Here is a 13,904-nt window from a genome sequence, read left to right on the forward strand (position 1 = left end):
TGGCCTTTATCTCTGCGCTGGTCTTGGTAGTCATCTGTGTAGTCTGATCTGGCATTCTGGCTCTCGTCTTTCTTCCTTCCTGGGTGTGGTGGCTCTCCTCTTGCTGGCAATGTTCACCATTGTTGTAACTCGTTTGTGAGGTCAGAGAGAGAGATTCCTGGTTGTGCAGCACCCTTTATACCCTGTTTGGTTTCACGCCCCTTTTTGGCCATTGCCAATCAATTGATCAGGACTTGATCACCCTGATTGATGAGAGTCCAATCAGGTGCTACTGCACCGATCTCTAGGGTGTCCCCAGCAGCCATGTCTGGAGGCACATAGGTCACATACCTTCCTCCTAAATAAGGGTCCATGGTGCCCCTATGTCTGGTACACAACCCAGTGTGACCAGAAAGTCTCTTTCATCCTGGAGATGAAACAAGCCAGTGTGACTGTAAAGTCCCTTTCATCCTGGAGATGATCCATATCCTGTTTATTCACTTGTCAGGGTTGCAGCCTGTTTGTCTCTGTCTTTAAACTGCAGCCTGTCGGTTTAGTTTCTTGCCCAATTGTCCCAGAGTGCTTTACAAAACGCCATTTTAGATGGCCCGTTTGGCTACAGAAGGATTCTTCTTGTAACCTTGGCAATTTTGGTGGGCTTTTCGATGGGTGGGGCTTCCAACTTCGGCCTACTTATTGGATTGATCTCTCCCAAGCCTCTGTTGCATGAAATACACCCAGATTCTTCTTTTGCAGCTCAGCCTGCCTTGCAAACTGTTCAGCTTTCTCTAACATGAAATCCTCTTTTGGATTGCGAAAAGCACGTCATCGAGTAATCAGAAATTAATTCATACTTTAAGGCTATGTAACCGCTGTTAGTCTGTCAACACAAGTCATTAATAAATGAACCTGCCTTTGGTTCCCCGATTAAATCTTGGCCGGTCAATGACTTAGACTCTTAGACTGAGACTCTTCTTGGGGCTGAAGTACTTATCCAAGGACCTCCTTGTAGGATGTTGAGGTCTCCTTGTTACTCCATGATATCATCAGCTATAGCCCCAGTTGATTATAAAAGGGTACATACCTGCACTTTCTGTGTTTTGTAGACTCAAAGCTGTTTAGTATCTTTTGAGCTGTCTGCTTTAGAGTTCTCATTTGTTATCCTTGCCATCGACCCTTGTGTGGTGAAGGACTGCAGAAGAGATAGTGATTGTTTGTGAATTGCTGTCCCCTAACAAGGTATGTCTCTTTTTCTTCTTGGTCGTGAAATTGAGCTGTTCCGAGCTGCATGCCTGTGGGTACCAATCTGTGGTCTCGGTTTCTTAAACTGCTGCCTCCTGCACTGCCACCATGTTTTGAGATTTTGCTTGCTCAAGTGACTTGAGATAGACAGTATATTTGCCAGAATTCTGTCACCCACGTGTCACGGAATCTGATCGGGCGAGGGGCAGACAACGGAAATGTCCGTTGACCTCGGACAGGAATTTCCAGTCTTGCTCGAGCGAGGCCGTAAAATTTTGTGCAAGTTGATCTTGGAACTAATTATAAAGAGAGCATGGTGAGTACCTAGTTCCATGGGCATAGACTGTCCTGTGTTTTGTGCTGTTGGACTTTTGGTCATCTGACCCTGAAATTGTGCTTTTATCATTAACAACATTGTCTAATTAACCCTTTACACCATAAAGGCCATGTTCAATCCACACAAGTAGCCAGTGACTGTCTTTCAGGAGTTCTAGCCACACTGAATGTATAATCCAGAGTGAACCTGTTATAGGAGTCTTGACCTCTTGGTTCTCCGGAAATCCATCCACTATTGAGTATGACCTGCTCCGTGGTGTCAGGTCAGCCGGCTGGCTAGTAACAGCAGATTTAAATTGGATAAAGTCCCAGGAGTCTCCTGATGGCCATCAAGTGATAATCTAGAGTCTGATTTAATACAGCAAGACGTTGCTGCAATCTTTTGCCGTCCTCTTCCATGCCCAATCTTTGTTTTATCTGTCCCTGTCAAGAAAGCTCTCTGGTTGTGCTTTTTTTTTTAGACAGCTGCATTGTCACTTGTTGGTTTTAAGGATTTGAATTCAGTTTCATCCTGGTTTCTGGCCCTTTTGCCCATCTCATGGTGGTTAAAGTTTGTGTAATTTGTAATGGATTTTATTTCTGCCTCTAGATCCAGATGTAGCGAGGGATCTGCATCGATTAGTTCAGTGCCTCAGGCTAGTGGGAGACTCCATCACTCTGGAAATGGCCTCCTTGATGGAAACAGCAGTGAGCCATCTACACCCCCCAGAAAAGGCTGCAGAGCAAATCCTGGAATACCTCCTAGCCAGGGACACGTGAGTAGGATTGTCCCATGTTTTGTATGTCCTTGAAAATTACTCTATACTTGGGATAAAGGATACCATTTGGATAAAATGATGCAGCCAAACATGCCCATCTCCAAGTTGGTCATTATCAGATGTAGTGGGATTGTATTTTTTCTCATTTCTCATTAGAAGGTTTTGGGATCTTGCTGGAATCATGTCAGAAATGGCAGCAATCCTGCAGAAGCATGTTCAAGTGATTATTTATGTAGACCCACTCATTGAATGGAGCAGGTTCATCACAGTGAACAGTACCAAAGTCCACACCCTGCTTCCAATCTCCTCACTTTGGGAATTATACTTTTTTCAAGGTACATCCTCTCATCCTGGACAGAATAACCAGATGGAGAGGCTTTAATAACCATCTGCCAAGTTTCAGTCAAAGCCTCAATATTACAGTGCTGATGTCCAGCAAATGGGTAGCAAGGTAGCAAGTGCCTTGTTAGTGAGGGATTTGTGGGGAGGAATGAGATTGTTGATTGTCAGCAGGAGTCCAGAGAGGCAGTGAGGAATGGGAAGCATGTTGGTATTGGAGTCAATTTTGTGCATGGCCATGGCATTATGTTGACTGTGGCCCAGATTTAAACAGCTTTATTCAATCATCAGTTTGTCTTGGGCTTTTGGGGTATAAGAAATTAAGTATTGAATAGTCAGATGGATGACTGCATCCTTTCAGCATCTGCAGGTTGATAAAAGGGTCACCCCATTGGATATCTCAATCAGTTGCCAGTACTCTATCCTGCTGTATGAAGGTGGAGGTTGTTTAAACTGTTCTTCATCTATGCAGACATCAGATTGGTATTTACCAAGTGTTGTTTGGCTGCTTCTCTATTAATGTGTTGTCTTTGTCCCTGGAAGGGGTGCAGTGCTGACGAGAATGCCATTTATTGCCTACCCTTTGTTTTCAAGTAGATGGTGAGGGTGGAACTTGTTTGATCAAGCCCAAGATGGGATAAATATGTTGCTTTGTTAGCTTGGATCTGGTTTATCCGTTGTGTGGGGACTCTGGACTTATTAGGCTTTTTGATTAGTAATAAAGTGCCAAAAGGTGAGACCACCCCCGGTCCATTGTTGTCCTTGTGAATGGTGCTCCGACAGTGGCACTGAATTAGGGTTTCCAGAATTCCTCGATTGCAGATGACAGTGTTCTCATGATCTTGCTGCTTGCTCTTCTGTATGGTAGAGATCGCAGGGAGGTGCTGTTGAAATATTATAGCTAGTGCTGAATGAACACAAACGCTTTAGAAAGTGAATGTGATTTGAGCAAGGGTCTAGAGTGTTCTGAAGTTTGCTATTTTCTTCCCTGTCTTATCTAATCCTATTGCTAATTGCTGTGCTGTCTTGCTGCGACTTTTTCCCATTGGATTTTGAAGCAAAAGCCAAGGATGGGTTTAATTGTTCCTCTCCCTCTTGTTTTTCATAGCGAGACACATATGGAGCTTCAAAGTAAATTACAGGATATCCGTAACCCAGGGAACATCATCCAGCTACTGCTGCGAGAAATGGACCATGAGGGTGACCAGGACGTGGGCGATGGTATGGGGCAATTGCTGGCATTAAGGCTCTATGCTAAGAATGTTGGAGTTGTGGAAGGCTATCAGAGCTGACCTGCTTTTGACTGGCTCTGCAGTATTTATGAAATAAACAGCATTTCTTCAATCATTATCTGTGCACTCATCCTCTAGATGCTTTTATGGGTCACCTTGTTTTTGAATGGCTTGTGATAACTGCCGTGGGGTAAGAGGTTGACTGTGGCCCTCTGTCTTCCTCTTAGAGTTATGCTCCCTCATATTTTGAAGCAGTAATAACATATTATTGACCGGGCAGCAGTTGAGGCTTTCTTCCTTGGATAACGAATCCCATTGGACAGTGAATCTGCGAATTGCCCTGGAACTGTGGGAACAGATCTGCCTGAAACCTTTACTGCTGTCGTCATTGTGGAGGGAGATGAGAGCAGACTAGAATGATTTTCTATTACTTTGTGGTTTCTCTTAAATGGTTCAGATAAACTGCACTCTTTCAATTGTTGTACAGATTGATTACAGGAAGGTAATAGACTGTTTTCGCAGTCAGAAATATTGCCTATATGTTGTAGATGGTGCAAGTTTGAGTAACGTTCTATTTTCCTTTGTGTGATTTGTTGTGCATCACCTGCCAACACTAGTCAAAACGGGGATAACCACCTGGATTTCTGTTCTGAATTGGGTACTGGCAGGTGCAGAGTAATACCCCAGGGTACCTATCTGTTTGTAGCGCCTCCCACATCCAAATAGCTTCAATGTTTAACACACTTTGTAGCGGAGACACTAGCTACCAATAAGGACCTGTGTTGCCCCTTTGACATCTTTTAGATTATAACAGGGTATGCTGCCTGCCTGGTGGATTTTAGTATGACTCTGAAACTTGTTTTGCTTATCTCTGCAGTTGAAGGTGAGCAGAGGTAATATTTATGCCCCTGTTTGTTAAGTTGTTTATAAACAAATAGACAGATTTCAGTGAAACTTGATAGACAGGTAATGTCTCAAGTAAGAATTGATTGATTTTTAGCGAAGATGCAAATCCAGATTTGGATCCTGGAATTTTTTAAAGGATCTGTTGACACTGGGAGATGAGGCAAATCAACTTTTTTTAAAGAATGGTGGTGATTGTATCAGCTGCTATGATGAAATTTGTTACAGCTGTTAAAACGTGTGCAGAGCTTTCAGAGCAGGTTGTTGGATGTGGATTAATCTGAAGCCTCCTCGGTGAGGTGGAAGCTCTTATTGGAAAGATTTTTTGTTCAGTTTTGTAGTTACAGTGCGTCAACCAGGAAGAGAAAAGCCTCTAAGAAGAGTTGTGCAATTGCAATAACGTTGAGTTAAAGCAGCATGATCAATGTGTGTGATCGACTGAGTGCTCTTTTCACTTGTTTTCATTCTGCTTTTTTTCAGTCCACCCTCTGCACATCCGGATGAACATGGCTCAGTTCTATGGTAGCAACGTTGCCATTAATATTGTGTGTCAGGCAGCATACCACATGTCCATGACTCGGTTCCTCATCTGTCGTGACTTGCTGATTCTGGAGCAGCTAATGTTGCATCTTGGAGATGGTGTAAGCATCCTCCTTAGCTCACTGCATAACCCCTTCTAGCTGCCGATTACAGAATGATTAGTATCTGCTTAATGTAATGTATGGTCTCTTATTACTGAGGTATACTCTGCCACCATTTTTAATGCAGAAAAAAGTCTGCATTTAATGACATACAGTTGTCATTCCTCAGGTTTGTGCTTGCTTTAGATGCGTGTAGTCAACTGTGTTTTGATTTTATTTTCTTGTTTGCATGTATTCAGTACATGGTATTAGGGGCATTCCTTTAAAGCAATCTCCTGGCCCAGAGATCATCCAGATTAGATCAATATCCCACCATTTGAAGCCAGTTTATCAATTTGAACTTGAAGTTACGAAATTCTAAGCCTTGTCCCTGTTAGTAATTTCACAAATATGTACAGTGTGATTTGTTAAATCCTAATCTTTGTGCTGTTTTCAGGTAAATTTGGGAGCTGGAGGCTATCTCTTGCAGCTCCAACAGGATCTCATTCCCCGGACGTCTCTCCTCGTGTGTTCCTACTTTGTGGTGAGATGGGCTAGTCGGTCCTTGGCATCAGTGGTGCCCGTTGATACGCTGTAAGTACAGTCAAGAGCATGAGGGAGAAAGGGGAACATTTTTTCAAAAGATTTTAATAGCTTTCTTGAATGTTTAACCATAATAACCCCCTGGTTGTTACAACTTGACTTTGTATGAAGGCAATCTCATTTAGTAGCAGCCACTGTTGGATACTGGGGTGCAATTTATTGGAGTGCTTTTTAAGGGGCTTTAATTCCCATCAAATAATTGAGATTAGATAAGGTTGGGTGTCAAACACTGTTCACCTGTGACCTGGCATCAAATCCAGCCCAGATTTGAGAGCGGAATGTGAAAATCTTTTCTAATGTGTCTTAAGTGCAACATGGCTGGTTTGGAAATGAGCAGTTCATCTGAAGTTGGGATTGAGGCAGGTTATTGGGTTTAAATCAAGTTGAGAGGTAATAGTATATTCATTCCTCACCTTGACCACTCGTAAGGCCAAAGTGAGCATTATGGGACTTGCTCTTTCCTCTTCTGGTGCCTCCAGTGACCAAGAGCAACAGAGCAGAGAGCCCTGAGTGGAGAAAATACTGAGCGTCAGATTGTTCTCCATTTGACTGTGTCTCTAACACAGCAGAAAACCAGTTCCGAGGTACCGTTGGTGGTGAAATGATAATGTCACTGGACTAATAATCCAGAAACCCAGTCTAATGCATTGGGGATACAGGTTCGAACCCCACCACAGTAGCTGGTAGAATTTAGATTTAATTAATTAGTTCGATTCATTAATTAAAAAAATGAAAACAAGTCTTCATATAGTCCCACGAAACTGCTATTGGTTGTCATAAAAACCCATCTGATTTACTGATATTTGGGGAAGGAAATCTACCATTCTTACCCGGACTGCCCTACATGTGACTCCAGATCCACCACAAAGTGGTTGACTCTTAACTGCCTTCCAGTTGTACCAAACTGCTACAGAAAAGCCCTATAGCATTGTGGCAGTACCTACATTGCATAGACTGCAGCAATTCACAAAGGTGGCTCATCACTACCTTGAGGGTAATTGAGAATGGGCAACAAATACCAGCGTTATCAATGACATCCCATGAAGGAATGAAAATAATAGCTGAGATGTCAATCTAGTGGAGGTCAACCAAACGGAGAAGGGGGGTGTCTGTGTAGGAAGGTGTTACAATAACAAGACATGAGCAGTAATAGAAATAAACAAATTAAAACTCTTGTGTTTTCTTTCAGGGAATCGAACCTACGACAGTTGTCTGTATTGGAACTAACAGACACTAATGTCTTGATATCACAGCGGCCAGGTGGGTACATGTGCCAAATTTCTTCCCTGTGGTGGCTGCTTGACTGGGTAACGACCTGTGGGTGATCAGTCGGAATGCACTGAGATAGTATAATTGTGGGAAGGTGTCAATTACATTTCTCAAGAGAGAGAGAGAGCTAATGAAAAGCGAAACAATTGGGTTGTTTAGAGGAAACGAATCGCCATGAGGCATGAGTTAGCAAGTAAGGGCAGGAATTTGGAGTGTGTGAGCTAGTGTGCTGCACAGAATCTTTCGCAGGCTGAATAGTCGGCACTTGTTTGACTTTCCTGCCTGCCTTCACTTACAATGTGAAGAAAAAGCTCAACTCACTGCTCTTATATTCTGCCTAATGTGGTAGCATGAGGATCACAAAGTACCAGCGGGTTTGTAACTCTTGTTTATGTGATTTCTGGTCTTTCAGTCTCCAGCCAACTGCTGATAATGGGTTTGGTTAATATGGGCAGATTGTTTATCTTGTGTTCACCTATTTTTTAATCTGGTTAATGAATTTCTGTTCCTATCTTTCAGCCACTGGCCCAGGGACAGTGGTGGAATCTTTCTACCAGAATGTGGCCCGGAAACACATTCTTTCCCGGTTACTGTCCCAGGCAAATAGTCCTTTAAACCAGCCATTGATCAGTTGGACACAGATTGGTGTTGCCCTTACCAGTCACCTCCTACAGTATTTATATCCTTCAAATTGGCACTGTACACAGTACAGCAATGTGACTACATGTAACAGCTTGTGTGTTGAATGTAGATGATGCTATGTGTGAGAAGGAGACAGGATAGGGAGTGACTGGAGAGAAATTTGGAAGAGATTTTTCCAAGTGGAGGGAAGAGACCTTCAGGAACAGAGTTCCAAAGAGTAGACCTGAGGCCAGAGACTGCCCTACCAATGATGGAACATAATTGTATAGAATAAGCAGAATTGAGCACCTGAAATTGTAAACGAGATTGGGGGCTTGGATCTAGAATTGACTAATGAAGAATTGAAGGACGTCTTGACAATTGAAAATGAGAGTTTGATAAAGTGGAATGTTCGATTAAAATAGCTCTATTGTGCAACTGTTTGTAGATTCCGTACTTGGTTCAGTGTGTAGTTTGTGATTTCCTCAATGTCCCATCAGCATGATCTTTTCCAATAACAACATAATCATATGCCCTTAACTGCTATTCAAATGGGCGAATAACACCAGTTTCCTGTTTCCGGAGTTTCTCATGGGACACTGCCAGTATGTACAGCTCCAGGTTGGTAACACTTACAGCTTTCACTGTGTACTCTCAACTCCATGTATATGTTGTTACAAGCCCCATCTCCTGCAACCCCAACATATTCCATTCACAGCTTTGCCAGAACACCATGTATCTGTTTAGTAAGACTATTGTGACTGTTGATATAAACGTGCTCCCCTTTCCAAAGGAATATGTCAGGTTGCTGCAGCCCTGGTGTGAGGTGAATGTCGGTTCACGGCGGTTTGTGCTGGGACAGTGCTACTTGTCGACGGGTGAAGGACAGAAGGTGAGTTCGCAATATGTTATCAGAGAGAATGGAGGATGGGGATCAGGAGGGGAGAGTGGGGGGCAGGGAGAGTGCAGGATGGGGATTGGGGGGGGTGGGGAGAGTGCAGGGAATGGGGGGGTGGGGAGAGTGCAGGGAATGGGGGGGTGGGGAGAGTGCAGGGAATGGGGGGGTGGGGAGAGTGCAGGGAATGGGGGGGTGGGGAGAGCGCGGGGATGGGGGGGTGGGGAGAGTACAGGGATTGGGGGGGGTGCAGGGAGATTGTGAGACTGGGATCATCTTTTTGTTACTCCATATTCCTGATTTCATGACTAGTCCAAATCTTTGCTTTCTTCCCCAGGCATTGGAGTGTTTCTGTGATGCTGCAGCAGCAGTGGGGAGGGAGGAATTTTTGGATCGATTGATCCAAGTGGAGGATGAGGAAGCTGCCTCCAATCCCAGAGTGCAGTATTACACCAAGGTGTGTACAATGCTCAAGTTGCTGTAATCCTGCAATAGTCAGGAATGTTTATGGGGGGTTGTTTGAGGGGCTGTTGTGTGCTGTATCTGGCTGTAAGCGCATCTTTGGCAAACAAAACATAATAATTTGATTTTGCATTTATAATCCCCATATTTTCTCGGCATCATTTGTGATCACAATTTAATTGCTTGCTCCCACTCCACCCTTCCATTTCAATCCTTTTTTCTACCTTTTTTTTCTGTGCAGCTTTCGTTATTCTTTCTGTGACCATTGGTTTAGTTGAGGATCATATGGAAGATGGTAATACCCATGTAACAGCTTGTGTTTTGGACCTTTTATCACCTGATCCACATCCCGGTTTTGCTGATCTTTGGCCATTTCTGTCTCCCTGTCTATCCAGTGTTAAAGACCCAATTTTCCGGGGAACGTTTTTCAGACTTTCCATTGTAGGTAAAGTCATTAGAGAAATGAAATAATCAATGATTGTTCTGAAATATTGCTCTGAAGTATTGAACTGTGTAATTTAAAGAGCACTGGGCTATATGTTAACTGCTCTAACCCACACTGGGTGAGGGAACTTCCAGCTTGGGAAGTATGCTGTTGAATTAATTTTTAGCTAAATCTTGCGATTTTTCCTTCGCCAGAATAAAATAATAACAACTGAATGTATTATATGTTTGCAGATTTTAGGATGAGTGAGTTTAAATGTTTTGAGTTGTTTACACTTATTTTAATATCTAACTGAAACAACTGTACGAACAGGATCGTTCACTAGAAATCAGCCAAGTTAGTGCAAGATTAAGGAATTTTGAGTGGAGATTGAGTTTTTTTGTTCGTACTAGTTTAAAAGAGAATTGGGCTGGAAGTAGTCCCATACACGTGTGCACGCGCACATGGACGTACAACTGTCTAGGTAAAATTAATCGCCATGGTAATTTTCCACCAAAGATGATCCTTCAAGAAGACATCTACAATTACAAAGCACAAAGAAAATGGCCATTGTGTACCAATGTAACTAGTTGTGTGTTTAAAATCATCTTCCGTTTTAAAATTGACAGGCTCCAGTTAAAATGTTTTTATTACAAGTTTTTCAGTTGTATTAATAAAGCTGCACTGAGGACCCACTCTTAAATTCATCAGTAATGTTGATGAAGTAAAGGATTTCGGGGGCAGCACAGTAGTTAGACTTATGCCTTGTAGGGACTCGGGTTGGATTCCTGACTTGGATCACTGTCTGTGTGGAGTCTGCATGTTCTCCCAGTGTCTGTGTGGGTTTCCTCCGCGTGCTCAGGTTTCTTCCCGCAGTCCAAATGATCTGCTGGTTATGTGCATTGGCTATGCTAAATTCTCCCTCGATGTATCCAGACAGGTGCTAGAGTTTGGTGACAAGGCGATTTTCACAGTAACTTCATTGCACGTTAATGTAAGCCTACTTGTGACTAATAAATAAACTTTACTTTTACTTTATATTCTGAAACCCTGCCCAGTTATGCTGGGTTTGAGGCAGATTTTATGTTCTGCAATGTCCAAATGACTTGGAATAGAAACTTGAGCAAAACATTTATTTCTGAAAACCAGTATAATTTTTGCTCAGATTTTCAGCCTCTGACCAAAGCAGGATATTCCCTCCCTTGTCTGCTGGTATTCCCAACCTGTCTCTCCCATTTAAAGTTCCAGTTTCTAGCGGAAATTCTGTGCACCTGTCTCCCTGTCCCACATTTCCACGATGTGGAGATGCCGGGGTTGGATGGGGGTTAACACAGTAAGAAGTCTCACAACACCAGGTTAAGGTCTAACAGGTTTATTTGGTAGTAAACACCACTAGTGTTTGGGGTTTGCCCCTTCGTCAGGTGAGTGGGAGATCAACAGAAAAGGCTGGAAAAAGTAGTGCCTGGCAGCATCTGTGGAGAGAGGATAGCTTATTGTTTTGAGTCCATGTGCCTCCTCAGAGATTTGCTGAAGAGTCATATGGACTTGAGGTGTTAACTCTGTTGCTCTGTCCAGGTGTGCTGCCAGACCTGCTGAATTTTTCCAACATTATCTGTTTTTATTTCAGATTTCCAACATCTGCTGCATTTTGCTCTTGTTGTTCTAGTACTGAGCTGTTGTGTGCTGCTTGTTTCTAGGTCCTGCGTTTACTGGAAGACATGGCGTTGCCAGAGCTGGTCCTGCAGTTAGCAGCAATCGCAGTGACTGAAGCTAGGGATGACTGGAAGATTTTGGTATGTAACAGTTTTGTTGCAGGAGTTTCAGCTATTTGATTATTGTGTACCTCATTCCTTGTAACTGACCAGGTGGCATTGAATTCAAATTCAAGTCTTTATTCGAGCTTTAGCACGGGGACCAGGTTCCTGCCATGCAGTTTCAGTTCCTGGCTCAGTTGCAAGTGATTTTCACACACCAATCAAAAACTAACATTTAAATTTAATATCTATAATCAATATTCCTGCTAATGACACTTGATATCCGTGATTTCAGTTACATCATTAATACACTTGTCTAATTACAATATCTGAATACTAATACAGCATGTCTGTATAATGTACTATCTGATTGTTGATAAGGCATGTATTCAAAGCCCTTGACAGTCTGTAACTGTTATCTAGAGCAGTGGCTTGCGACTCCCTTCTAGTTACCATCTTTGTCCATTATTCTACTTTGCAGCAGCTGTGACTGATGTATAGAAATTCTTGAAGCACATATCGATTTTTTTTTTAACCCTTTCAGGTTGCTATTCCTCTTTGGCTGTAACTTACACATAGCCTTGGTCTGAAAGAGCTGAACTCTGAAGGGCAGTCTGGAATGGGCAACAAATGCTAGCCTTGTCAGCAACACTTGCATCCCATGCACAGATATTAAATCCAGATTCCTGTGGTGACAACTTTTACTTTGGAGGCAGTAAGAAGGAGTTGATGTGAGAATAAATTAACCAGGCAAAGGAGAGTGATTGTGAATGGGAATTGATGTTGGGCTCTATTCAAGGACAAAGTGGAGGGTTTCCATGCTGTCTAATGGGATAGAGGACTGGGTGTACATAGTGAAAGTGATTGTGATCTCTCTGACGGCAGTGCCCACCCATAGTAATCATGGTGACAGTGAACTTATGTGTTGATGTGAATGTAGTACTAGAGATTGTTGAATCTTGTAATGGTGATGTTTTCCCTCCAGAGGGCAGTGCCCACCCATAAGAACATAAGAAATAGGAGCAGGAGTAGTCCATCTAGCCCTTCGAGCCTGCCCCGCCATTCAATAAGATCATGGCTGATCTGAAGTGGATCAGTTCCACTTTCCCACTTTCTCCCCATAACCCTTAATTCCCCTGTCTATCAAAAACCTATCAACCCGCGTCTTAAATATATTTAGCGAGGCAGCCTCCACTTCAATGGGCAGAGAATTCCAGAGATTCACCACCCTTTGAGTGAAGAAGTTCCTCCTCAACTCCATTCTAAACTGCCCCCCCTTTATCTTGAGGCTGTGCCCTCTAGTCCTACTGTCCTTTCTGAGCGGGAAGAGCCTCTCCACCTCTATCCTATCCATCCCATTCATCATCTTATATGTCTCAATGAGATCTCCCCTCATTCTTCTAAACTCTAACGAGTACAAGCCTAGTTTATTCAGCCTCTCCTCATAGTTCAACCCCCTCTACTCCGGTATCAGCCTAGTAAACCTCCTCTGCACTCCCTCCAAGGCCAAGATATCCTTGTGCAAGTGCGGTGACCAAAACTGCACACAGTACTCCAGCTGCGGCCTCACCAGTGCCCTGTACAGTTGCAGCAAGACCTTCCTACTTTTATATTCAATCCCCCTCGCTATGAAGGCCAGCATCCCAAATGCCTTCCTGACCACCTGCTGCACCTGCAGGCTGGGTTTTTGCGACTCATGCACAAGGACCCCGAGGTCCTTCTGCACCGTAGCATGCTGCAGCTTTTCGCCTTTTAAATAATAATCCCTCCTACTATTATTTCTGCCAAAGTGGATATCCTCACACTTGCTAACATTATACCCATGTTAATCATCCTGCTTTCCCCAGGCTGCGCTCTGGACGAAGATTTTCAAACATCACTTGGACCTGGGCCATAACCATCAGGCTTATGAGTCACTAACCCAGAACCCGGACAGCAGCAGGTGAGTAAGTGGAAGTTGAGCTGTTGGCACCATCTCTCTCTCTCCCTCTCTCTCTCCCCCTCTCTCTCTCCCTCCTTCTCATCTCCTCCTCCTCCTCTTCCTTCTCCCCCCCCACACACAGACACCCTGACTGTCAAGTGATGAACTGGCACACCATGGTATGATGTTGAGTTCAGTGTTGTGGGCATTGTTTGAATGGTCATTAGCAGCCATACTATGAGCTCACCCTGGGTGAGCTCCAACACAGCTGTGTTGTACCGGACGGTGGTGAGCTGTGCTGGGACACGTGGCCAGAGTTACAGCAGTGATGATGAAAGTGGCAGCTGCTGAATCTGTCCCACACCCCTCCCCCACAGGAGAGGTGCAATATTCAAATGGGGTGACAGGGTAGAACTTGTCTCTGCTGTTGATTTACAATGGGACTTTGTTTCCACGTTGGTTTAGGGTTGGTATGTTTGACCTGTAGACAATACTTACTTGCACAGTCTTCGAAGCAAAGCAAAGTTCAGTAGAGACTTGTACAGG

The 13,904-nt window shown here is 43.6% G+C and overlaps 1 protein-coding gene across 1 annotated transcript in view; it reads left to right on the forward strand.

The window, feature by feature from the left end:
* Window positions 1–13,904, forward strand: part of nup160 (nucleoporin 160) — an 86,520-nt gene that overhangs the window by 43,807 nt on the left and 28,809 nt on the right. The window contains exons 15-25 of the mRNA XM_080190540.1: window positions 2,147–2,312; window positions 3,763–3,875; window positions 5,270–5,430; window positions 5,867–6,003; window positions 7,202–7,272; window positions 7,801–7,960; window positions 8,454–8,523; window positions 8,696–8,794; window positions 9,135–9,254; window positions 11,381–11,476; window positions 13,285–13,379. Of these exons, the coding sequence (XP_080046666.1) occupies window positions 2,147–2,312; window positions 3,763–3,875; window positions 5,270–5,430; window positions 5,867–6,003; window positions 7,202–7,272; window positions 7,801–7,960; window positions 8,454–8,523; window positions 8,696–8,794; window positions 9,135–9,254; window positions 11,381–11,476; window positions 13,285–13,379 (1,288 nt within the window). The remainder of the gene's footprint in view (window positions 1–2,146; window positions 2,313–3,762; window positions 3,876–5,269; window positions 5,431–5,866; window positions 6,004–7,201; window positions 7,273–7,800; window positions 7,961–8,453; window positions 8,524–8,695; window positions 8,795–9,134; window positions 9,255–11,380; window positions 11,477–13,284; window positions 13,380–13,904) is intronic.

Source organism: Carcharhinus amblyrhynchos, chromosome 6 (genome assembly GCF_965287045.1).
Source record: "Carcharhinus amblyrhynchos chromosome 6, sCarAmb.v2.hapA, whole genome shotgun sequence".
NCBI lineage: Eukaryota > Metazoa > Chordata > Chondrichthyes > Carcharhiniformes > Carcharhinidae > Carcharhinus > Carcharhinus amblyrhynchos.